At 45.1% G+C, this 27,011-nt stretch overlaps 1 protein-coding gene across 4 annotated transcripts in view; it reads left to right on the top strand.

Moving 5' to 3' along the window:
* CBFB (core-binding factor subunit beta) overlaps nucleotides 1-27,011 on the top strand; it is a 304,252-nt gene that overhangs the window by 148,950 nt on the left and 128,291 nt on the right. For all 4 annotated transcript variants that reach the window (XM_069640155.1, XM_069640181.1, XM_069640170.1 and 1 more), the window contains exon 4: nucleotides 16,254-16,370. In XM_069640155.1, coding sequence (XP_069496256.1) covers nucleotides 16,254-16,370 — 117 coding nt within the window. The remainder of the gene's footprint in view (nucleotides 1-16,253; nucleotides 16,371-27,011) is intronic.

Below are 27,011 nucleotides of genomic sequence, written 5' to 3'. Positions count from 1 at the left end.
CATTCTGACCGCAGCTGCCATTTAGGCGCGAAGGTCATTCCGGCGCCGTTATTTTGGCGCGAGGGATGTTCGGACGTGGCTGACATTGCAGCCACGTCTAAATGCCTTCATGCTAAATAAGATCACAGGACTGCACTGCAAAAAACCTTGCCACCTCCCACTTGCGTTGCTTTTCCTTTAATTAAATAAAATTAGTTAAATTTAAAAAAAACATACAGCTTTGAACACTGGTCTGCCAGAGTTTGAGGCTCAGCATTTAACTACTAGGCAGCAATGACTTGGTGCTTCTTTGTGCATACATTTCATACTTAGCCAATAATGCAATATGTTCAACGATAAAATGCTTGGTAGGAAACTTGTGAAAATCCAAACAATAACATAATTGTAGCATAATGGTTAAGTGCTGCGTCCGAACTCCTTAAGGCCAGGGTTCTCTGATAGCAGTGTTCAGCATAAATGTGATTTATAAAATTTAATTTGTTCTGTTTTATATAAATGCGGATGCTGTGTGTTATGAGATATTTAAAACTAAGAAAACACACTGCATTCAGGACCGTCTGCCATCCATGCAGTAACCGGGACCGATCGTGCTTAGTTTCATAGCGTGGAAGGATGCAGCCCCATTAGGCCATGTTTCTCTGAGTGTTCTTCTAAGGGGGGGCATATATTAGGCAACATGGCCTTAGTGGCCTGTCCCCTTCCACAGCGGGGTTCGTCCCAGTTACTACAGGCATGGGAAACCCACTGTTGCTGTAAAAATACCTATTTTTTGATTTTTTATTATTGAATGGGAGACTACAAATACAATAATGCAATTCAGCAAAAGGCTAAAAATTGCAAAAACTGATAGTAGTATGGTTTAGAAAAAAGTAAAAGTATCACATGTCCATTCAGTTGCGTTACTGTAGATTTCTTTGAATACCATTTTCCCTAATGTGATTTCACTGAATCCATTTCACCGAAAATGGTAGGGGAAATGGTATATGTATAATGCATAATAGGTGGGGTGTGAGGTAAGGGTATAATTTAGGGTAGGGAGGGGTGATGAGGGTTGCAGGGGGCTCGCATTAAAAAACAAAAAAAGAAGTGGTTTTTCGGTGAAATGGATTCAATGAAATCTCCGGTAGGAGAAATCTATTTGAAGAAATCACATACATCCATTCATTTGCCTGTCCATGCAGTAACCAGGACTGACCCGGCTTAGCTTCAAAGCGGGCGTACCCTGCTTAGCTTCAAAGCAAGAAAAGGTCCAGCCCATTCCTTTATGTGGTCTTGCAAGTTTGTCTCATATTTCAGGCAATAGGCTGACCCCTTCCTCACTTTGAAGCTAAACAGAGTCTGTCCTGGTTACTGCATGAATGGGAGACCTGGATGACAATTGAGTCACTGGCCATAGCCAGTGATTTTTCACCCCCGACGTCACTATAGTTATAAAACTATCTTTTCAAAAAGAAATTTTTAAAAATCTAATTGCGAACTACACATACCTGCGGTTATCTGTAGTCCTTTGGAACCTCAGATATAGCCACGGCCAAAAAACAAAAATACTTCCCTGTCCCCCCAGGCCATCACCAAGTGTCCGACTCATCTGTGCCAGCTCCCCCTACTCCTCACCTCCCCTGCCTTCTCCCTTTCACCCCAGAGCACATGCTGCTTCTGTGATGCAGTTTGCTTTCAGATGTCAGCTATAGCCGAGGCTACAAAAAGCTTTGTCTTGTAAACTCCGTCCTTGCACCTCCTCCAACTCCCAAATTTCTCTCAGTGCTTTCTAGCCATCCCCCCATCTCTACCCTGATGACATTTGTATGTTTTTATACCTGCAAATAGCTTTTTACTGTGTTTCATTTTCCCATAACCTCGGCTATAGCCGCAAGTATCTCTTGCATCGAGAGAAAAACAAGATGGTGGTCGTTTCATTTCTGGAAACCATGATCCTGCAATGCACCATGGGACATATAACTATAATGTTTGTGGAAGGTAGAACCCCTTTCTCCGTCAAATTTGTTAATAACTATGCCATGGAATAACCCAAAACCACGCATGGCTCTCGAGTCAACGCTTTGTGCCCAAGTTGTTTCGAACTTAGTCTAAATCCGTCCAGCAGTTTAGGCTGTGCGCTTTGGCAAAAATTGACCTTTTTTGCCTATGGGAAAATAAATGGGAAGTAGGCAGAATCCGTTACTCGAATCAAAAGTTATTAACTATAGAATTTTGAGGGGTTCCTATGTGTCTCCGACTTACCTTAACTATAGGGAAGCCTTAAACTGTAGGGTTATGCTATGATATTTATAATGTGCTTAATACCCAAAGGTTTCAAAGCATGGACACCGGGATCGAACCTGTGTTGCTCTGTGTAGTCTTGATTCCAAGGCGAGCACGTTGTCCCTGAGCTATCCTCCCGAGACAGGTTTGTGCTGTTATTACAATGCACTTACCACTTTATCTTGTGAGATCATGTTTACATATATTTTGCGCTAGTCATTTTGACTTGAGTGACAATGTTTACAATCTGCAGGGTTTGTGTTATTACAATGCACTTGTCACTTTATCTTGTGAGATCATGTTTGCACTTATTTTGCACTCATCATTTTTCACTTGAATGACAATGTTTACAATCTGTACTATCCAAGCACCTTATGACTATTTGTCATTCCTTGTATTGATATATGATATGATATGATAGTTTATTTATATAGCGCCTAAACACAATGTGTTTCAAAGCTCTTCAAGGCAAAGGAGGGAACAAGGGAAAATACAATGCAATTCTTACAGGCCATGAACAGTAAGGATGTGAAATTAACTATCTTACTCGGCCTGACGACATTTCAGAAAGTGCAAGAGCTAAGACATAGATAAGGAAGGGCGGGGGAGAATGGGAAGGAAATGGAAATAGACAGGCGACTACCATGCTAGGCCTGATGACATTTCTGGTAGAGCGGGAGAAAGCAAAAGGTGAGGAAGAGGGGTTCAGAAAGGGAGGGGAGGAACAAAACAAGTGCCTATTGTACTAGGCTTGACGACATTTCAGATAGTGCTGGAGTGGGTGGGGAGGAAATAAAGAAGTAAGGGGGGGAGGAGACAGACGAGGTTGCTATCATACTAGGTCCAGTGACAATTCTGATAGAGTGAGTGAATACAAGAAAGTAAGGGGAGGAGGGGAGGAGATAAGAAATGGGAGAGGAGGAGAGAACAGAGAGTAAGCAGTCATAAAGAGTGGAGAAGCAAGAGGGGAGAGCGAATACAATTGCAGAAGTCAGTAGTAACACATAATGCTGCAAGCCTGGATACAAGATGAAGATGGGAACAGCGTGATTCAGGGCCACCATGAGAAAGGGTGATGCATTGTGAATCAAGGAAGTCCATAAAAGTCAAATCCAGCATTGCCCACAAGACGGTGATGGTGAAACCAGAATGTATTGGGACATACTCCTGCAGAAGTAGGCTGGACGGGGGAGGGAAGGAGGCAGTGCAGGGTAGAAGAATCAAGCAAAACAGGCAACACCTGTGTGCAAGAAGGGTGGGGGGCACAAGGGAACATCATGGGGGGACCAGAGGGGTTGGGGGGGCCTGAGGGGACAGAGGGGGTATACACATTTTGGTGTATGCTTACCTGCTGTCTGAGCAGGGGGTTGGTCCCTGGGTCTTCCTGGTTAACAGGAATTGCCTTTTGCTCTGTCAGCCCTTTGCTTCAGACACCCGGGCGAGAGACACCCTTGATCTAAGAGTTTAGAGCAGAAAGGAAGAGGCAGGGCTAAGAAGGTGGGTGCTGCTTAGGCCAGGTGACCTAGATCCACTTGCACCTGCTCCCCATCTGCAAAGGAAAAGAGGCTGGAGGGCTCCTGGAGACAGGGGGTGGGGGCAGGGTAGAAGAATCAAGCAAAACAGCCAACACCTGTGTGCGAGAATGGGGGCGGGGCACAAGGATTATCACGAGCGGACCAGAAGGGTGGGGATGGCCTGTGGGGACAGAGGGAGTAAACACATATTGGTGCATTATATTTATTGTTGATATGAATTGGTAACCAATGGTTCATTGTATTGAACAGGTCACTTTTTCAATTTTGCTTGTTTCAACATACATGGACTTCAAGCACTGTGGCGTTATTCATTCATGTTGGCCGACTTTCAGCTGCTGTGCGGACCATTTTCCATGCACTTAACGGTCATATTTTAGCACCAATCTATAATTGGCATGGATTTTTTATGCTGGGTAATATTACAGATAACTGCAATTGCCATTGCAGATTGGTTGCGATGATAAGCAGTTTTCCAGCTATTCAAAGTTTACCAGATGGCCTTTATATGTGCACTAAGCGTGAATGGCTTTCTGTGCTTGGAAAGACAAGCTAAGAGGGCCGAAATGGTCGCATGGCTGTGTAAGGCATCAGTGCTTGAAGTATATGTATTTTAAAAAGTATCCTGTCATAGTTACTGGATGACATGTGCTGCAAAAGAGAACAGGAGAAGCACCCCGTTCTTCCCCATTCTCCATTCTCCCGCTCTTTCTCCAATGATTGTAGCGACACCATGAAAATGTGCTCTTTCAAAATCCTCGGAAAGTGGATGCGGATCGCCTACTGGGCCCCAAAAGCAGCGGTTGAGCGCCATCAAAATTGAGGCCCATGTATTTTAATGGTCGAGCAGGGTCGGACTGGCTTACAGCTGGCTCTGATACCAATGTAAAAGTAGCCCACAGTCGCATGGGCAATCAGTCCCTTCTGTGACAGACTGCCTGAGTAGTACTCAAGAGTGTGTTTTTTGATTAAGTGTGTGCAAATGATGCATTTTAAAGAATACAGGGATGATTCATTGAATTATTTGCATGTAGAATGGGGCGCAAATCCCTGTTTGTCGATTCATGTAATCGACTGCGCTGGACTTTTCCTGGACTTGTGTGGAGTTCGCGCAGGCTCTGTATGTCTCTGCGTGTCATCGAGTGCCTTGCACGATACACCGCACGGAGCATGGGCATGGCTTGCGCAGAGTGCTGGGAGGGGGCGGAACACAGAAAATGTGGAAGAATAAGCGAAAAAGTAGACCTTCTGAGGGACGGCAATCCCCCACACGCCCACAATTGCACCAAATGACACATATTCATGGAACCACCCGTTCAACCTCTTGGCATATTAATGGGCACGCAAATCCCTCGATCTCTATGCCCTCCGGAATGGGTTTGCATGTCGGCTACAGAGGTGCGTGTACACAACCGGGGTTCCGATCTAACTTAGGGGTGCACGTACGCAGTCTAGCAGGGTGCAAAAATGTTTTACGGAGGTTCGCACGCAGATTTTCTGAGTTTTTACAGTTACGATTTTTCATATGCATGTTGTTGAGGTGCCGACACCATTATGAGGGATGCTGCGCAGGGCTCCCGAGATGCAGGTCTGCTTGCGGGCGACCCACGCACTGTTTGAAGGGTGTGTGTATTTTTTCCCAGTTGAGCACGCAAAGGTAGCTGTTCTGGCTTTTCATGCTTTGCGTGGGGGCGTGTCAGGGGCATTCTGGCCACGACTTGCATATACGGTTACTTTGCGCAGTAAATTCCATGAATACGCGGTACATGCATTTTTTATTCTGCGTGCAGGTCCATGCAGTTTCCTTCTCGGCGCACGTCCCTTGTCGGATTTTTGCGCACATTTCCATGAATCGGGCCCTATGTGTTCAGTATACTGTTCAAAACTACTAAATACGTAGTGTAATAACTCATAAAACAGGCACATTTTGACCAAAATATTGACCCATACTACCACCTCGGACCTTCACTTCAGGCCTTGCCTTTTTGCCCTTTGGACCAGTTGGAGGCGGTGGTAAAGGCACACGTTATGGGAAACAGGTTCAGATGAAACGGGGGTGTGGGGTGGCTTTTAACTTTGAAATCCATCAAGAAAACCTACAGCAACTGAGCGACAACACCGCGCGCTGAAGTTCACTCCGGTTTTATGTTTGTTATGGTTCCTATTTAACGGAAATTGAGCCAAACACTTTCAAGTGCCACTTGAAGCGAAGTGAAATATTGATGGAAGAGTGCAACCGGCCCTGGCACTGCCCCTCTGCCGCCTTGGCAGCCTAATGGAAACGAGCTAAACTGGCAGGCAATCTCTAGTCTGCGTACCCTGCTCACGCAATGCTCTGTGACTGGAGCACTCAGCGGATAAGACTAGCGTGTAGGTGCAGAGGGGACAATGTGGGCAGCAGAGGCGTCGCTAGGTGGTGCCTGAGGGGGCTATAGCCCCAGGTCTTTTGGTGTAGCCCTGGATAGAAGCTCAGGGGCAACAACCAAAAGGCTAGCTAGCCCGAGTCCCAAAAATCCCGACAATAGCGTAGCCCCGGATTCTTTTCCAGGCCTAGCAACACCCCTGGCAGTGGGCAGGATTAGTAGCCAGTTTCGAGGGGAGAGTCACCTGGTCGCACTGGACCTTATATCACACCAGCTTCATCTTAGATGCTTCTTCCGTTCAGCTGATGTTTTAGGGTATGGAATGCGTCAAGTGGCATGACGAGTGGTAACATTCAACTTGGAGATGACAATGGGGATGGTTTTAGCTGCCAAGCATCCCCTTGATCCGAGGAGGGGTCCGTGCCCTGGTGCACCACTCTCCGTGCTCGAGCCTCTCAGCTAATTCTGCTGTACATTCGGCAGGGGCGTTGCTAGGGGGGGCTAAGGGGGCTATAGCCCCTGATCTTTTGGTTGTAGCCCCGGATAGAATCTCAGGAGCTACAGCCAAAAGACTAGCTAGCCCCCAGTCCCAACAGTTCCGACATCAGCGTAGCCCCGGGTCTTTTCCAGACCTAGCAACTCCCCTGACATTCCGTAACCCAGGGAACGGGGTCTTCTTCCATTTTCTTATGGAGGATTCAGCATGTCACCGATTGACAAGTTTACTAGAAGTTTCTTGAGGTTGTTCACCTTCTTTTGCTGCAATCCTGGCAGATATTGACTTGGCTTTGGCCTGCTATGTGAGAGCCTGTCCCCACCCGTATCTGCTGGCCTTAACCATCGCATTTCTAGCCGCGTGTGTGCGGTGGAGGCGCTCCAGATCCCGTGCATGTTCCGTGACTTGAAATGCCAGGGTCAGGAAAAAGGGGAAAGCAGTTGTGTACAGATAACAATAGTTGTTTTTATTTAAGCACTTGCCAGCACATTGCTTTACTTAATCTGTATCCAAGTTTCGCAGTTGGTTTTCTATCTTTGCTTCACCTCCCAGGAGCAGGCTGTGGTGTTTGAAATAATTGTTATTGACTACAATCTTAGAAACATATATGACTGCACTGCTTTTCTGAATTCACGCGCTATGACTAGGTTTGAATGTTGTCCTAACTCGCCCGTGCTCATCAGGCTTTTTCAGGATTAGTCATTTCAAATATGGTCAGGTCCAGGTTTCCAACATCAAAGTCTCTGGCTTCCCGCAGTCTCTGAACCATCGCTTGTGCACCACTGTCTCCTGCGCTGGATGTCACGGCAATTGCAGTCCTCCCAGGAACCTCACATCTTTGTCTCCGCTGCACTGGGCTCGGTTGCTGAAGTGTCTGTAATACAACGTTCACAATTCTGCTCTACTCTGTTTGAACTTGTCAGCACTTCTTTCCTTCTTTCTTTCTTTATTTAAATTCATATTGCGCGCAGACAGCCTTTGGGCATCGAGGCGCTGTTACATGTGAAGAGCTTAGTTACAGGAAGCATTCCACTTCTGCACCAGGTTCATCGGACTCTGTCACCTATTCATGCTTTTTTAGCATTTCACTATTTGATCAGTTTAACTTAGCTCTCTCACAGTTGGCCCACACGACTGGTCTAGCGCTCTCACAGTTGATCCACTTAACTGGTCTAGCGCTCTCCCAGTTGATCCACTTAACTGGTCTAGCGCTCTCCCAGTTGATCCACTTAACTGGTCTAGCACTCTCACAGTTAGCCCATTTGACTGGTCTAGCACTATCCCAGTTGATCCACTTGACTAGTGCTCTCCCAGTTGGCCCACTTGACTGTTCTAGCACTCTCCCAGTTGATCCACTTAACTGGTCTAGCACTCTCACAGTTGACCCACTTGACTGGTCTAACGCTCTCACAGTTGCCCCACTTGAATGGTCTAGCACTCTCACGGTTGATCCACTTGACTGGTGTAGCACTCTCGGTCTAGCGCTTTCATACTTGGCCAACTTGACTGGTCTAGCGCTATCATATTTTACCCACTTGACTGGTCTAGCGCTCTCACAGTTGACCCACTTGAATGATCTAGTGCTCGGCCCACTTGACTGGTTTGGCACTCTCACAGTTTACCCACTGGACTGGTCTAGCGCTCTCACAGTTTACCCACTCGACTGGTCTAGCGCTATCACAGTTGATCCACTGGACTGGTTTAGTGCTCTCACAGTTTACCCACTGGACTGGTCTGGTGCTCTTTGTACTTGGCTTTGATTTCTTAGCGCTGGATTCACTTAACCAAGTTAATGTTCCCTCACTTGATGCACTCGTCTTTCTTCATACTTGCGCACTTGGTTTTCTTGACTTGCATAGTGCCTTTGCACTGATTGCAGTGGTTGAACCACAACTTTCATGAGTCAATTCGTCACTGGTGTGATTCACCGTATTAACGCTTCTGCGCATGCGTCCCGTATTCCTTCATTTGCTTGGTTTGCCAGTGCCACTGCTCTCCTATGAGGTTGGAAATACTGCTCCAATAGAGCAATTCTTCTCTGGTTTGCTGAGTTTTATAAGTGCCTCAGAGTGTACTTCAGCTCTTCTTAGCTCCCTTGGTTTCTTAGTGCCTTTGCACACCTTGGAGTGTTGGAAGGCTCCTTGAGTGTTTCAACGGCAACTAACATGGAGCATTTCTTCATCTCTGGGCTCCCCCTTACTGGCTTCCCTCGCATCACCTTGTGCATCTCAACTCTCTGGCTTTGAGTCCCAATTTTTCAACTCCTCCTCTAGATCTCTACACACGCCTACCCTTTCTCACTTTCACACCAAGGCATGATGGTCTAGGTTTTTGCAGCAGCTCACTGGGGAAGTGCTAGAGCTTTTTGGGGACAGCCTTTCTTGGCCCCGATATTGTTCCCACCACAGACGCCTTAGCGACCCAGTGCTTGTCTCTCTGCTGCCCTGGACATCGCTGTCTTCTCTAAACTGCTTCGCCGAAGTGACATCTCGCATGGATTGTTGTCCATCAGCATCTCGTCAGCGTCCTGCGCTCCTGACCCCTCCAGCATATCCACACCACTGTCGTCTCGCCACCAGCTTTCTTCAACTGCCTGTTGCATGGATCTCGACTACGTGGGTTCTTGAAACGGAGTAAACCCCTCCAGCACCCCTCCCTATCTCTGGTGGCCTTGCTTTCTGTCGCCTCACTATTTAACTCCCCTCACTGCTGTGATCTTCCTTCTCTTTCAATGACCCGTGGCTTCGCGCTTGTCGTCAGGTGTTCACTGCCATGGAAAAAATACTCAACTATTCTTGTTCTCTGCAGTATGAATGGGGAACTTCATGGCAAAGTGTAGATGATGTGTTTCCAAGTTCCTCTTGTTTCTCTGGGAGATGAGTCTCGGATTCGTATGCTTAGGCGCTTGAGGGTATTGTAGACTCTTTCTGTTGGGGTTGATGTCTGTCCTTTCATGAGCTGCATCTCATAGTCATGGGTACCCTCCTAGGTCTGCTTGCTAATCATGGCTGGGAGAATTGCTGCAGGCCCAGAAGCCTGGTTTGCAAAGCAGCAAGTGCATTCTTTCTGTTGGGCTTGTGACTATTTTGGTCCCCACACTTTGCAGCCAAATAGGATGATAGTTTTGCTCCCACAGTCAGTCTATTGGCAATGCCTACTGGATCTTGCAAGCTCATGCCCTCCGTCTCCCTTTCCAAAACACAATGCAGCTCCATCAACATGCCTTGCCTCTGGACACTGTGGTACTTTCAGCAGAGTTTGCGCACTCTGAAATGAGACTTAAGCCACGTGGGAGACGAGGACAAGCAGTAAGTACAAGTTGCGCAATTCATGGCGCATTTCATGGCGCACACACCGTTCCAAACTGTTGTGGTGCAGTTCAACTTTTATAGTTGCTCTGAAATGGAACCCTTCTCTTTTGTGCACTCAGCCTCTGGTTTTCATTTGGGTTTCCCTCTTGTCCCTGTGCATTAACCTAAGCATTTTTCATGGATGTACATTGTACCTTTTATAAAAACACAACATTTTAATCATAATGACTGGCAACCCAAATGTTATCTAGCTAATCTGTGCCATTACATAGTAGGGCCAACCCTATGCAAATCAGTCTGGACCCTGCCACCTAATAGAACATTGCGGTGTAACCTGGAGGGCACGTCCCCGCTTCACATTAACACTGCAACTCTAAGCATATTTACCCCTTGTCTTACCTCATCAGTGGGGTACAGATTAGTTCCCTAGGCTAAACGAGCAGATTGCCCACATCTGCAAATACCCACTTCCACTCAAAACTTCATAAACACACCAAAAGGGGATGCATGGAAAACTTAGACTCACTCATTACTATTAGCACCTTGGCGGGGGAGTCAGCCAATCGGGTGGCTAGGAACGTGAGATTGAACCGCCATTGAAAGCCTGTGTTCCATCCCACCTGACGGCTCGCTCCCCCACCATCATTTTCCCAACCCTCCGTCCCCTTATCCTTTTTTTTTTTCATTCTCCCCCACCCACTTAACTTATTTGGGCTGCGGCGGCCCTTGCCGCACAGCCGCACCTTCCGCTATTCTCCCGACCGCCGTTATGGAAAGGGAAGAGGGGCTCTGTATGGAGCTCCACCTTCCCTTTCCATGGAGGCCATCTTTAGACAGTATTTTCAGTCATTGAACGGGACCTGCGAGGGGTCCCTTTCAATGACTGAAAATACTTTTTTTTTTTGCATCCAGGGTTACTGCTTTGGTAGCCTGGGGTGCTAATGGCCTTAAGCCCCCGTTCTTCCCCCGTCCCCCCCCCCCCCCCCAGGGCTGGAACGGGGTGAACGGCCCGGAGTCCTCGTTAATGGCCGTCGCTTCACTCGGCCCGTTAACTTGGGCTGCTCTCGGCCGTTAACTTGGTCTGCAGGGCGTTACCCCCGTTCCAGCCCCTGTAATAGGGGCTTAACACCCCAGGAATTTCTTTGGACTGCTTTGCACTCCTTTGTTTTTTAGCCTGTCTGTGTTTAACTCTATGCCCTAAACGAGCCCTCTCAAAACACCACGCTCCTGAATCTGGGAGCATTGGTTTGCAGGCGTTACATTGACGTTCATTAGACAACGCCTCGACTCTCGCTCTTTAGAGCAGCCTGACCCCACGCTGCATATCAAACCTTTTTGGATCCCGTGTTGAGAACAGACTGCACGTCCAGGATATTTGATCCGTCTCAGCTGCTGGCAATTTCCATACATAAGCTCTTAGGGAAATAGCCGGGAGGAAATTGTTCTTTTTGCAAATGGAAGTCCTGGCCGAGGCATTGCAAGCTCTTTTCCCTCCGTGAGACTGAGTGAGTGGAGCAATAGTGCAGCCATCCATCCCACTTCATTATGTCTGCTGTGCTACATAATACTAACCAAGCAATATAAATAAATATATATACATATTATAAGCACGCCCCTTTACTTATGGAAAGATCCCTAAACAGTTTTTAGTTTTGCCTGTGGTGTGCTAAAGCGCCACCTATACGCTAAAAATATTGCATTGGAGTACAGTTAGGTGAGAGATCACCTGCGACGAGGGACACGTAGATAGCTGGTGTTGTTTGGTTATTTGTCCAGCCAGTGACTGGCCGTAACCCTATTAAGCTGTAAGCCCCTTCCCGCGCCCTGCCTTCCCCTCTTGTCCAAAACACATCGTCCTGGTATTTCTGAGCTAGCTCTATCTAGAAGTAACCTTGAGTTTTGGCCTGGCATTCATGTTTCTGCAGAGATTACTTAAAAGCTTCATGCAACTATAGCTGTGCTACTGATGTAATACAAATGTCTTAACCGAGTATGCCTTCAGCCATGTGATTTGTATGTGTCCCTTGCGCTGAAGTCCGGTGAAAGATAAGCATTGACAAAGCAAAAGGTTGTGGCTTATCTATCCGTGTCAGATAGGCAGTCGCAGTGTAGCACAGGGCTCAGGAACCTCAGCAAGTACACACAGCATCACCGGGTACAAGCAACTTGGCACTGAGTACCGCAGAAGCACTCGACTCACAACCGGAAGAAAACTGCATTGCTGCGTGGGCTCTGGTGCCAATACTTGGGTTCTGTATCCGTGGGTGGGCATTTCTTAACGGCCCCTGGTCGGTGAAGAGGGGCACTGATAGGTGAAATCTTCCCACACCTCGCCGCGCTGATGTGAGGAAGCCGGAGTCTCGAGCACAAACGTTTCCTCCAAGTGCACAGCCTTCAACAAACTTTGGGGAACAGAATATTTGGTCCCACCGACGACTAGCAGTGTTTTGGCTGAATTTTCCAAGCCAACTCCAGGAATGATCCACTATCTGTCGCTAAAGTCCCGGGTGAAATTAGATTACGTATTGTGAAACAAGGGTCACAAATGCCACCAATGGAGTGTCACAATAAACGATCGAAATGGCAGTGTTGGCAATATGTTTCTTCTAGGAAGTCAATACGTTTGCTTTAAAGCAATATTTGCCCAAGAGGCTGTGCCAGGTGTTCAGGCCCTTCACAGCAGAAGCCATTTAGAAATGTATTAGATGATCCACTGGGTTCCAAACACGAACACTAAGGCCATGTTGCATCAAGGAAGGCAATCGTAGACTGCCACTTAAGCAATGAGTTCCAGGTGCAAAGCCACAATCAGCCAAGCAAAAACGATTCCCTTCACGTTTTTAGTTTGTTAAAAACCAAAAAACTAGAACGGCTGTCAACTCCCAAAAATTGAGAAAGAGGATTTCTCCAAGAGAAAGATCAGGTGTGTACTTCACTTCCATTCATGATGCACGTGTGCATAAGTAGCAAATACGCTCTTTTGTCTCGGGAGGATAGCTCAGGGGCAAAGTGCTCACCTTGGGAGCAAGACAACACAGAGAAACACAGGTTTGATCCCCGGGTCTGCGCTTAGAAACCGCTGGGTATTATAAATAACCAATCATATCATTAGAGTATGTGCAGCCTGCCCATGTCTCTTGTTTTTTCTAGTTCAGTAAATGTTTGCTGTTCATTGCAGGCTCAAGGCCCATGGCCGAACCAAAAATGCAAAATGCTGCAGTGGATCATTTTTTTTGGGTCAAAGTGGCCTACTTTTTTGGCCAATGTGGGCCAGTTTGATGAGTTACTTCACTATGTGTCTAGTAGCTTTGACCAGTGTTGCTGAATAAATATTCTTTAAAATGCACAACTTGCATCACATGTTATCAAAAAACTCCTCCTTGGTATTATTCAAACTGTCACAAAAATAAGAATTGCCCTTTGCAACTGTGGGCCACTCTTTCATTGGTGCCCGAGACAATTGTATGGCCCAATCCGACCCTTGTTCATTGTATCCATCTTGCCATAGGCTGCTTGAAACACTTGGCAAGAAATCCGTCACCATTGGGAGGGCCTCAGCTTTTCATGTGTAGCTGGGGCGTCAAATAAAAGGTCTGCAGCTGGATTATGTTCCTGAAGCACCATCATCAGTTCCTCCACATGGTCAGTGTACACAGGGCTTTAAGTGGGCCTGGGCCAGCCGATGCCAGGCACTGGCAGTCTCCAGAAAGGGCTCCCGAGCCAGGGCACTGTCGGGGCCCACCCCCAATGAGCAACAGCCAGCCGACACCCGTGCAGAGGCTGCACGGTTACACGAGCTGCCTGCAGGTGTCAGCACTTCGGTTTAGAAAAAAGAAAAGACATTGGGCCTCATTACAAGTTTGGAGGTAGCCATGGTGCTATTAGCGCCATGGCTGCCTCCAAAATCGTGTCCGGGGTCTGTGAATGAGGAATTACCGGGTCATTCCAACTTTGGGGGACCCAGTAATTCCTCATTCACAAAACCGGACATCTGTTCTGGGTCCCACGAGGGAACCTCGTAATAGGGCGGAATGGGTTCTCCAGCGCCGGCACCATTACCGCTGCCGGTTAAAGCCATTCCACCAGCCTCGTAATGAGCCCATTGCCTTTCCTTTTTTCTAAACGAAGTACTGACAGCTGCAAGCAGCAGGCGTAACCGTGCAGTGCGGGCTGCCTGACGACTATGTACTTGAAACAGGAGGTGGGCTGGACTGCCCAGCTCTCCTTCTGTTTCGATATGATGACTAGTTACTCGCATCAGCCAGCATGATGCTGGCTGATGACTAGTTACTCGCATCACCCAGCATGATGCTGGCTGATGACTAGTTACTCGCATCAGCCAGCATGATGCTGGATGATGACTAGTTACTCGCATCACCCAGCATGATGCTGGCTGATGACTAGTTACTCGCATCACCCAGCATGATGCTGGCTGATGACTAGTTACTCGCATCAGCCAGCATGATGCTGGATGATGACTAGTTACTCGCATCACCCAGCATGATGCTGGCTGATGACTAGTTACTCGCATCACCCAGCATGATGCTGGATGATGACTAGTTACTCGCATCACCCAGCATGATGCTGGCTGATGACTAGTTACTCGCATCACCCAGCATGATGCTGGCTGATGACTAGTTACTCGCATCACCCAGCATGATGCTGGATGATGACTAGTTACTCAAAAACAAAGGGAGAGACTGGGCCCTCCAGCCCTCCTCCTGTTTCTATTACAGACCTTTCATTCAAGGAGCCGCTGGTTAAAGCGGGTTCCTTGAATCAAAGGGCTGCCAGCAGTGTGCGAGCTGGGGCACACTGGTGTCACACCTTTTGGTGCGCCCAGCCCCTTCTTTTGTTTAAAAGAGGGTCTGGGCGCATCAAAGGTAATAATGCCAGTGTGCCCCAGCTCCAACTTTTACCAACCGCCCGCATCCCACCTGCCCTTAATCGTGGGGGGTGTTCTCGTTAGAGGGCGTGTCCTTAGGCCACACCCCCTAACTAAGCCACCACCCCTTGATTACCAATCCCACTTAAAGCACTGAGTGCACATTGCATAGTGCAAAGTAAAGACTCCATTCACCCTGCTGTGACTTTCCGTATCATGAGCGAAGATGCTTTCATAAGTAGCTGCTTAACTGGAGAGCACCCCCCACTGAACTCAAAGCAAAATAGCCGCAAAAGGATACAGTGATGAGTGATAGTCCAAGCAACCGAATAGATGCATAGAAATAAAGTGACCGTACCATTATAATAATCAGTTATTTATAACGCGCTTAATACCGAAAAGGTTTTGAATCGCGTACCCTGGGTTCGAACCAGTGTCGTTGTGCATCGTCATGGCTTCCAAGACGAGCGTGTTGCCACTGAGTTATACTAACCAATCGGCATCAAGTGTCTCGAAAAAGCAGAATGCTATTTTAAGGCATCGTTCACAAAGAGAGAAAGATCAAGCAGTCATGAAGTGTGCCATGAAACCTCCCTATTTACAGGAGCACACCCTTGCAAGGATTCCTCCCCGGACCCATTTTCAGTATGTGAACCCAGGATGAGTTTCCAATCATGACTAAACTACTAGATCACGTTCTAGAGCCTGGAGCAAAGTATTAGCTGCGCCATTACTTACTCCCTTACTTTAAAAGAGACCCGGGTAACAAGATCACAAGATCACAGTGCACGAATAACTCCAACCGTAAACGTCCATCCCAAAGTTGTGTCGCAGTTTCAGATCCCTACTGTCCAAACCCTTTCATATCTGAAGAGGGTGTATTTCCAGGTGACATTTGCCTGCTGCAGTAGCGGCAGCGGTATCAGGCCCTCCTCCAGCGGTGATATGATGTGTGCACCATTCTTTCTAAGAGGCACCCAATGTTCTCATGGGGTTGAGCACGTGCTGCACTGGAATGCTCCTGCGCACTGTTGCTATGGCCATCTGAAGTATTGCAATATTCATGTATATTAATTACCCTCTGACTTTTATCCAATTTCTCCTGCAGTTTGTGCTGTAAAAAATGGCAGTTTGTGCTGATCTTTCTAAAAATATCTCTGAAGGCAAATGGCGCTCTCCACCCCCCTGGGTGGTTTCAGCCGCCTGGCTCACTTTGCTTAGGCGCTACTAGTATTCACTTGCACTAACGAACCTCTTTAAGAATCCGCCACTGCTGTTACCCTTTTAATTCTTATCATGTTCATGGTGTGGCCCACCTGGCACCCTGGCTGTGTGAACTTGACACCGCTGAAGCACACCCACCATTGTCAGCCATCTTGATTTCCTTCCTTCTCGATTTTGCAGGTGTACCTGAAGGCTCCCATGATACTGAACGGAGTCTGTGTCATCTGGAAAGGCTGGATTGACCTGCAGAGGCTGGACGGGATGGGCTGCTTGGAGTTTGATGAAGAAAGAGCGCAGGTAGGCGCAAGGATTTTCTTGCATGTTCCCCAGTTTCTGGGAGGGAATGAAGAAGGGAGGTGGCAGGGATGGAGTCTGGTTGGGAGAAAGTGCTCTTAATGCTCACAAAATCCCGCGAGTGGGAACAAAATATGCTGCAGTTTAGAACTTGGCCCGTGTTATATAGGGCAAAAAGAGCCTGAGGGTGATTGCCTCTCGGGCATCCATTTATCCTTCCCTGTTCCGTTTGCGGCCCCCTTTTTCCTGTTCCTTTGTTTCTTTGTTATTTTTCTTTTTCCTTTCAGTATACCTGTGCCACCTGGGGCATGATAGCCCCTTCCTTCCCCCAGGGCACCCATGAGTCTGCCTTCTGCCTACCTACCTGTGATGAACCATCAACTTCCGGGGTACCGGTGGTCCAGGGATGAATATTGGTTTATAAAGCATCAATCAGCCCCACATCACTAATAAACCAGAAGGGATTCGAAGAGATTGGAATAACAAGCAAATTATTAACCTCCCTGTCCAATTTTGGTAACGTAGATGGAATGGCAGGCTTATCTCCGAAAGGTCGTGGATCGTTGGTTAGTCGGTATAGTAAATAATCACAACAGTTCAAGGTTACTTGGCTTCAGCACAAAGGGAGCAATGGGTCTTAAAATGTCTCTAGGGGTCTTCTGGGAAGGACCAGGGGGACATAACCACAATGCACCTTGTGTTATGGGTGTTCTTGGTGTTCGACAGGGTTGTGTCAGCTTCACTGCGCTTTGCAGGCTTCTGTGACAGAGTTCAAGATGAGTGTCAGCTGCGGGTATCAGGTGGCAAGGCAGTTCGGTACGCAAAGTTGGATAAACTGATCCAGGCTGGTTTACATGGTGGCTTGGGGTCAGGAATCATTGTCTCAGTGCTGGTTGGTGGTACTGAAGCACTGGTTGAGATGTCTCAGATGTCCTTCAGCAACTGTAGTGTAACAACAGTCAGTGTTGCAGTCGGTTGCAGCTCAAGGAACTCAACTGGCTTGAAAATGTCCTTTAAGGCGGACATCTGTAGATGCTCATCAATGCGCTTCTCCTAGCTTCTTCACTGGGCTTGTGTTGTCCTTTAAGGTGGATGCTGGTAGATGCTCGCTGAGGCACTTGTCCCAACTTCTTCAATGGGCCTGTGTCGTCCTTTTTCGTGGACGGCCCAAAGCTGAGGAGTGTGTTGCAGGAAGCTGCCTTGTCCTCGGTTTTGGGTTCTGAGACCTTCTGGTACTTCCCACCTAGGAAGCTTGCTGCAGAGCCTAGCAGGGCATGCTGTGTGCTGGCTGGGTACGGTTCTGGAGCTGCAAGAGGGTCCTCTGGATTCAGTATCTCCCTCTGTTCCCTGGGAGATATTTAGGGGAGGGATCTTGCTTCACTCTTTGAAGGTACTGGTCTTCCTTCACTGGCGGAAGATGTAAGGCAGACTGTACCTTCAGCCAGGTTCCAATGATGAGTTATTCTTGCATCCTTTCAAAGTCTTCAGATGGTCTTCACAGAATAGAGGCTCTCACTCTTTTAAAGCCAAAGGGCCACAGGGATTGGTGCAGGCCAAGCCTACCTTAATGAACCAATCCTGGGTCCCCACCAACTATCACCTGTACACGTGAGGTCATAACCAGAGTGCTTTGCAACCAAAAAGGTAAAGGGGTGAAAACATGTGATAGTAAGTCCCCTCATCTTCCTGTCTGTTGTGGATCAAATTGTCTCTCTGGTTAATAGGGCTCTCTGTGGTTCCTGATTAAAGCTGAAGCTCTCCCTTGAAGCTGCACCATGACCAGACTCTCTGGCTCCTGCGAAAAACATTCTCGTAACTTATGAATGGGGTCCACCTGCGGGGTTGGCTACTGTAAACATGCAGCCCCAGACATGACTGCTCACTGTCAATTGATACTGAGGGTGGGAGCTAGCTTCAGGTTGACACAGTTGCATAAGAAAGGTTTTTGGGTTTTCCTGTCTCCTTTGTTAACCTCTACAGCCAGGCCTCATGTGGGCCTGTTTGAAGTACACCCTATTCTTATGAGAATCGCTGCCACCAGCTGCAGTGCCCAACAAAAGGGCAGGGCAGATCCATGGAGCCTTTGTTACTTAATCAGGCTGGCCATGTCCAGGGGATTGATCCTCCCCCTTCTGGAGATGCATCGTGTACTTCTGCTGTCATATCCCTACTAAATATGACAGGGCAGACTGTGCCTTATAAGCCGTGTCCACCAAGAGTACACGCTTCTATGCATTTTTTGTGCTGTGAGCATAGGAAACTGTGTGTGGATTATCCCCACATATTTTCCGGAGGTTGGTCTACCATCATTCATTTTAATAAAACATTTTTAAATAACCCAGGCGAGCGCACACGCACCGTGTGGGTAGTTGAATTCCTCACACTTCCCGAAACTACCACTGAGCTGTTAGTGGTGAGGGGAGGACGCCTGAGTGCCTCCCTCCCTCAGGTGGCCCCCTTGCCTGTCACACCAACGTATCCCCCTGATACCTCTACCTTCAGGGCATGCTGCCCTTGCAGGTCCCAGGGCACAATGCAAAGCTGCCTTCATTCCTTCTGAGGTCGCAAATGGAGTTCCACTTTTGTGGGTAATAATTGCTCATTGTACCACCTGTTTAACAAAACACTCGGAAACCACTAGCCCTCTTATGTGGTGCTACACAAAACACCAGGGGCCCGATTCATGGAACTTTTAGTATGGTGCAAAGTGACTTTGCACTGCCAACAAACACCCTGATTCACAGAGCGGTGCGAAGTGTATTTTTGCAGTGCAAAGGGACTTTGCACCATGCTAAAAGTTCCATGAATCAGGGCCCCAAGTGTTATTGTCCAGCATGGGTATGGGCAGGCCCACATGGAAAATGTAGCAGCTAGAAACATAGCCAATGCTTCATGGTCATACAGGGGGCAGAATTAATAAACGGTGTGCTCTGGCACATGGGGCAGTTTGGTGCATGTCTGCCTGCACAGCCATGTGTGCCTTTTTGTGCAAGCTGCTATGGCACCAAGGAAGGTACGCTGTAGTTGGAGGTTCCTAATTACCATATGGTGATTTCTATGGTAATTATGGAAGTCATTGTTTTAGCACTGCATGCACTTTAAAAATACATTTGTAGACAGTTTGTACCTTCATGCTTGCACCATCGGTTAGATTGTGCGAAGACTGAAGCACGTCCAAGAAACAAAGTGAGACCACTTTGTTAAGAAAGGCGCATCTCAGTTAGCCCCAAATAGGTTGCCAATATTTAATATATTAGAGATTAGGTATCCAGTTTATGATATAAAAGTAATGAATTTCAAAGAAATATTTTCAAAGAAATATTTTAACAGGAATTGTTTAATTCACATTCCTGTGATGTTTGCCGCCAAAATTTGTTCATGTAAATCACACAATGAGTTTGCATCTCCAATTGCCCATAATACTCTAGTGCCAATGCATTTCGGAATTAATCCTTCATCAGGGCGGTATCATAGCAACAAACAATTAATAAAATATGACTTATTACATTGTTAATAGTATATATACATACAACAACCATTGTTTAAGGGTTATTACAAAAATCACATACCAATCCGCGAATCACGTCCATTTGTAGAGATAATGAAAAAAGCAAAACGGGATACCAATTAGTTAACTGGAGATAGTGTGCATATTCTCTCTTACAACTATGCGTGCGTGTCATACCTTAGTCATGCCGAACGCTGAAATCGTGGTGTTGTGCGAGGATACAACACGATCTACAAAAAAGTTTAACAAAAACACTATGTCATCCTCAAGTCTTTCCGTAGATAAGGCCTGTGATAACGTGACCGCAGAGTGAGCCGCTTACAACGCGCTAGCGTTAGTTTACCTTTCGTTTTAAAGGTCACCATGGAGACGGTGCCAGGCGTCGTGGTCCAGACTGGAGCACGTACGCCTCGCGCCCCACCCTCGGGCGAAAGCCAGGGGGCGGGGATGTTTCCATGGTGACCAACCCATTCGAAGTAGACGCGCGTGATTGTAATCTCATGTCTACTGAGCCAGAGCAATTAGGGGACTGGCAGTGTGTATTCATTTAGCGGATCATAATAATGTGTGCAAGGTTAAAGGTTCAAAATGACTTAATTTGAGTAGTAAGGCATATAAAATAAACCATAGTGTTCAACCATGGAACATGTATTCTATTACTATGATGTTATTTTAAGCAAAGAGTTTTCACTATTAAGAAGACATAAACCTAGATCTTGTGTAATCTTAGAAAAAGACATGGCAAGGAATATAAAATGCGGTTAAATAGCGGAACAATAGCAGCGGTTGTCTTCATAGAAAATATCAATCTACTGTGAATAAAATCTAGAGTTGATTCTCTTTTACAGACATGATATTATAAGAAACACATAAAGTTTATTTCTTCATTGAGCCCCCTTGGAGTCAGGGAACTCAAACGGTCTATCCAAAAGGATTCTCTTTGATCCATTTTCCTTTGGAAATTCTCGTGGGTGTCTCTTTTCAAAACCACTTCTAGGATAACAAAGCGGATTTGAGCCAGGTTGTGTCTCTTCTCATCCCAATGTCTTGACACCGCTGAGTTCAGATTGTGGTTCCTTATGCATGATCTATGTTCATTCCACCTAAATTTTGCTGCTCGTAACGTCTGACCCACATAGTACAGTCCACACGGACACTTGATGGCATAAATCACATTAATTGAGTCACATGTAGCGAAATCTTTCAATCTGATTGTCTCTCCTGTATGGGGATGTTTCACTGTTTCTCCTTTCATCACATAACTACAATTGCTACAGTTCAAACAAGGAAATGTTCCAATTCTTTCTGTGAGTTTCTTCTTAAGTATAGGTTTTGTTTGAACAAGTCTGTCTTTTAGGCTTTGACTTCGCTGATAGGCAAATGTGGGTACTTCATTAAACAGGTGTTCTACTCTCTGATCACATAATAATATGTTCCAATGTTTTTTAATGATACACTTAACTCGGTTACTTTGACGTGAGTATTTAGACACAAAGACCAGTGGTGGAGCCGACTTTTGCTTAGTTGTTGTCTTCAATAGGTCTTCTCTGCTTTGTGTGGCTACTCGTGACTGAGCTGTATTTATTTCTTCTTCCGAATATCCCCTCTCAAGGAACTTTCTCCCCATTTCTTGAATGGCTATCTTGTAATCTTCCGGGTCACTTACCAATCTTTTAACTCTAAGCATCTGGCTGTATGGAAGGTTTTTTATGAGACTCGGTTGATGAAAGCTAAGGCGTTGTAATAGATTGTTCCGATCTGTAGGTTTTCGAAAAATGGTGGTCTGATAACCTGTGTTAGTAATCTTAATGTCTACATCCAAAAAGTGGATGTTAGTCAGGGAGTGTTCTTGAGTAAATTGAATGCGGGCATCTATGCTGTTAAGATATGTAAAGAAGTTGAGCAGTTCTTCCTCTGTATCTTTCCATATTCCAAATATGTCGTCGATGTATCTGATCCAAAGACCCAATTTTGGGTACCAATATTCATTCTGTAGTATGTTTTCAGATTCAAATTTGTACATGAATGAGTTAGCATAAGAGGGGGCCATAGTGGCTCCCATGGCTGTCCCAGCCACTTGGAGATAGTAGTCTAGTAGTCATTCTTGTATTGGAAATATGAGTTATTGCTAATAAACTCCAGGAGTACCATTATGAATTATTTCTGAGCTGGTATCTCTTCAGCATTCAGTAGCATCCATTCCACCGCCTCACCCCCTAGATCGTGGGGGATCGATGTGTAGAGGCTTTTTACATCGATGGTAAAACAGATGTTGTTGCAATTAAATGGAGTTCCGTTCAAGAGGTGTAAAAAATGGGTTGAGTCCTTGATGTATGTATTGGTTTTTCGAATCAGTGGCTGTAAAAAATAGTCCACATATTTACCTAGAGGTTCTAAGATGCTGTTTATCCCTGCTACAATAGGTCTCCCAGGGGGTTTGATGAGGTCTTTATGTACCTTTGGAAGGGTATAAAAGTGTGGTATTTTCGGGTGTGAATTGGTCAAAAATGTCTTCGTATGGTGATTAATCCACTCCAATTCCTCCGCTTTATCTAGTAAAATCTTCAAATTTATTTTTATCTCAGGTGTGGGATCTTGTGTCAATTTAGCATACGTATTACCGTCACTTAGTTGTCTCTCACATTCTTCTTCGTACTCTTTAGTATTAAGCAGTACTAAACCTCCTCCTTTGTCCGCAGCCCTTATTGTGATTGCTGGATCACCATATAAGTCACGTATCAACCTTACTTAGTTCATGAGGTTTCATGTTTCGAGGTGACTGACCTTTAAACTTAAGTTTTTCAAAATCTCTCGTAACTTGTTTCTGGAAGATTTCAATTGAAGGTATACTTATTGGAGGGATAAAGGTACTTTTACTTCTGAATTCCTTGAGTTCTGCTTCTTCCCTAGCTTCTTGATGGTCCAGTTCGCTAAAGAACACCTTTAATTTCATCTTTCTGATTAGTTTAAAAAGTTCTATTTTAGACTCAAATAGTGTGCTGTCATATGTTGTACAAATGTGGGTACTTCATTAAACAGGTGTTCTACTCTCTGATCACATAATAATATGTTCCAATGTTTTTTAATGATACACTTAATTCGGTTACTTTGACGTGAGTATTTAGACACAAAGACCGTGGTGGAGCCGACTTTTGCTTAGTTTTTGTCTTCAATAGGTCTTCTCTGCTTTGTGTGGCTACTCGTGACTGAGCTGTATTTATTTCTTCTTCCGAATATCCCCTCTCAAGGAACTTTCTCCCCATTTCTTGGATGGCTATCTTTTTTAGACAAAGGAAGAAGAGAACGAGACGGGGGAGGAGAAAGACCCAAAGGAAAACCCAATACGAGACTTGAACAAAAGAGAACATAGTAATACATTTATCAACTAGTGTTTTGACTGATAAAGAAACAGAAACATTACAGAAAGGCCTGAGTTTTGTTCCAACATATGACAGCACACTATTTGAGTCTAAAATAGAACCTTTTAAACTAATCAGAAAGATGAAATTAAAGGTGTTCTTTAGCGAACTGGACCATCAAGAAGCTAGGGAAGAAGCAGAACTCAAGGAATTCAGAAGTAAAAGTACCTTTATCCCTCCAATAAGTATACCTTCAATTGAAATCTTCCGGAAACAAGTTACGAGAGATTTTAAAAAACTTAAGTTTAAAGGTCAGTCACCTCGAAACATGAAACCTCATGAACTAAGGTTGATACGTGACTTATATGGTGATCCAGCAATCACAATAAGGGCTGCGGACAAAGGAGGAGGTTTAGTACTGCTTAATACTAGAGAGTACGAAGAAGAATGTGAGAGACAACTAAGTGACGGTAATACGTATGCTAAATTGACACAAGATCCCACACCTGAGATAAAAATAAATTTGAAGATTTTACTAGATAAAGCGGAGGAATTGGAGTGGATTAATCACCATACAAAGACATTTTTGACCAATTCACACCCGAAAATACCACACTTTTATACCCTTCCAAAGGTACATAAAGACCTCATCAAACCCCCTGGGAGACCTATTGTAGCAGGGATAAACAGCATCTTAGAACCTCTAGGTAAATATGTGGACTATTTTTTACAGCCACTGATTCAAAAAACCAATACATACATCAAGGACTCAACCCATTTTTTACACCTCTTGAACGGAACTCCATTTAATTGCAACAACATCTGTTTTACCATCGATGTAAAAAGCCTCTACACATCGATCCCCCACGATCTAGGGGGTGAGGCGGTGGAATGGATGCTACTGAATGCTGAAGAGATACCAGCTCAGAAAGAATTCATAATGGTACTCCTGGAGTTTATTAGCAATAACTCATATTTCCAATACAAGAATGACTACTATCTCAAAGTGGCTGGGACAGCCTTGGGAGCCACTATGGCCCCCTCTTATGCTAACTCATTCATGTACAAATTTGAATCTGAAAACATACTACAGAATGAATATTGGTACCCAAAATTGGGTCTTTGGATCAGATACATCGACGACATATTTGGAATATGGAAAGATACAGAGGAAGAACTGCTCAACTTCTTTACATATCTTAACAGCATAGATGCCCGCATTCAATTTACTCAAGAACACTCCCTGACTAACATCCACTTTTTGGATGTAGACATTAAGATTACTAACACAGGTTATCAGACCACCATTTTTCGAAAACCTACAGATCGGAACAATCTATTACAACGCCTTAGCTTTCATCAACCGAGTCTCATGAAAAACCTTCCATACAGCCAGATGCTTAGAGTTAAAAGATTGGTAAGTGACCCGGAAGATTACAATATAGCCATCCAAGAAATGGGGAGAAAGTTCCTTGAGAGGGGATATTCGGAAGAAGAAATAAATACAGCTCAGTCACGAGTAGCCCACAAAGCAGAGAAGACCTATTGAAGACAAAAACTAAGCAAAAGTCGGCTCCACCACTGGTCTTTGTGTCTAAATACTCACGTCAAAGTAACCGAATTAAGTGTATCATTAAAAAACATTGGAACATATTATTATGTGATCAGAGAGTAGAACACCTGTTTAATGAAGTACCCACATTTGCCTATCAGCGAAGTCAAAGCCTAAAAGACAGACTTGTTCAAACAAAACCTATACTTAAGAAGAAACTCACAGAAAGAATTGGAACATTTCCTTGTTTGAATTGTAGCAATAGTAGTTATGTGATGAAAGGAGAAACAGTGAAACATCCCCATACAGGAGAGACAATCAGATTGAAAGATTTCGCCACATGTGACTCAATTAATGTGATTTATGCCATCAAGTGTCCGTGTGGACTGTACTATGTGGGTCAGACGTTACAAGCAGCAAAATTTAGGTGGAATGAACATAGATCATGCATAAGGAACCACAATCTGAACTCAGCAGTGTCAAGACATTGGGATGAGAAGAGACACAACCTGGCTCAAATCCGCTTTGTTATCCTAGAAGTGGTTTCGAAAAGAGACTCCCACGAGAATTTCCAAAGGAAAATGGATCAAAGAGAATCCTTTTGGATAGACCGTTTGAGTTCCCTGACTCCAAGGGGGCTCAATGAAGAAATAAACTTTATGTGTTTCTTATAATATCATGTCTGTAAAAGAGAATCAACTCTAGATTTTATTCACAGTAGATTGATATTTTCTATGAAAACAACCGCTGCTATTGTTCCGCTATTTAACCGCATTTTATATTCCTTGCCATGTCTTTTTCTAAGATTACACAAGATCTAGGTTTATGTCTTCTTAATAGTGAAAACTCTTTGCTTAAAATAACATCATAGTAATAGAATACATGTTCCATGGTTGAACACTATGGTTTATTTTATATGCCTTACTACTCAAATTAAGTCATTTTGAACCTTTAACCTTGCACACATTATTATGATCCGCTAAATGAATACACACTGCCAGTCCCCTAATTGCTCTGGCTCAGTAGACATGAGATTACAATCACGCGCGTCTACTTCGAATGGGTTGGTCACCATGGAAACATCCCCGCCCCCTGGCTTGCGCCCGAGGGTGGGGCGCGAGGCGTACGTGCTCCAGTCTGGACCACGACGCCTCGCACCGTCTCCATGGTGACCTTTAAAACGAAAGGTAAACTAACGCTAGCGCGTTGTAAGCGGCTCACTCTGCGGTCACGTTTTGTGCACTACAGAAGCTTAGTAAGTACAGGAGTAATAGTTAGATTTCACAGGCCTTATCTACGGAAAGACTTGAGGATGACATAGTGTTTTTGTTAAACTTTTTTGTAGATCGTGTTGTATCCTCGCACAACACCACGATTTCAGCATTCGGCATGACTAAGGTATGACACGCACGCATAGTTGTAAGAGAGAATATGCACACTATCTCCAGTTAACTAATTGGTATCCCGTTTTGCTTTTTTCATTATCTCTACAAATGGACGTGATTCGCGGATTGGTATGTGATTTTTGTAATAACCCTTAAACAATGGTTGTTGTATGTATATATACTATTAACAATGTAATAAGTCATATTTTATTAATTGTTTGTTGCTATGATACCGCCCTGATGAAGGATTAATTCCGAAATGCATTGGCACTAGAGTATTATGGGCAATTGGAGATGCAAACTCATTGTGTGATTTACATGAACAAATGTTGGCGGCAAACATCACAGGAATGTGAATTAAACAATTCCTGTTAAAATATTTCTTTGAAAATATTTCTTTGAAATTCATTACTTTTATATCATAAACTGGATACCTAATCTCTAATATATTAAATATTGGCAACCTATTTGGGGCTAACTGAGATGCGCCTTTCTTAACAAAGTGGTCTCACTTTGTTTCTTGGAAGTTTTTTGTTGGATTAGGTCCTAGTGCCACAGGACCGTTTTTGAATCGGCAGCTCCAGGCGAGAACATTATGATCCACCTACTGTATAGTGAATTCAGTATTTTTTTAATATAAGCAACTATTATAATATGTGGTGCCCTCCTCACCCTCTTTTTCTAAGACTGAAGCACGTGGCAGCGCTGTAAACGTTTCTTTGTGGTTTTATAAAACCAGATTCTAACTTGTTTTTTTTTTTTTTTAACAAAAGGAAAAGGGAGTATGGGGGCAAAAATGTACTGAGATTTATCATAATTTTAAGATTACCTTTTTTCTAA

Source organism: Ambystoma mexicanum, chromosome 1q, assembly GCF_040938575.1.
Source record: "Ambystoma mexicanum isolate Mex_15411 chromosome 1q, UKY_AmexF1_1, whole genome shotgun sequence".
NCBI classification, from domain to species: Eukaryota; Metazoa; Chordata; class Amphibia; order Caudata; family Ambystomatidae; genus Ambystoma; species Ambystoma mexicanum.
Note: the sequence above shows the minus strand (reverse complement) of the source record. Positions and strands in the feature narration are given on the sequence as shown.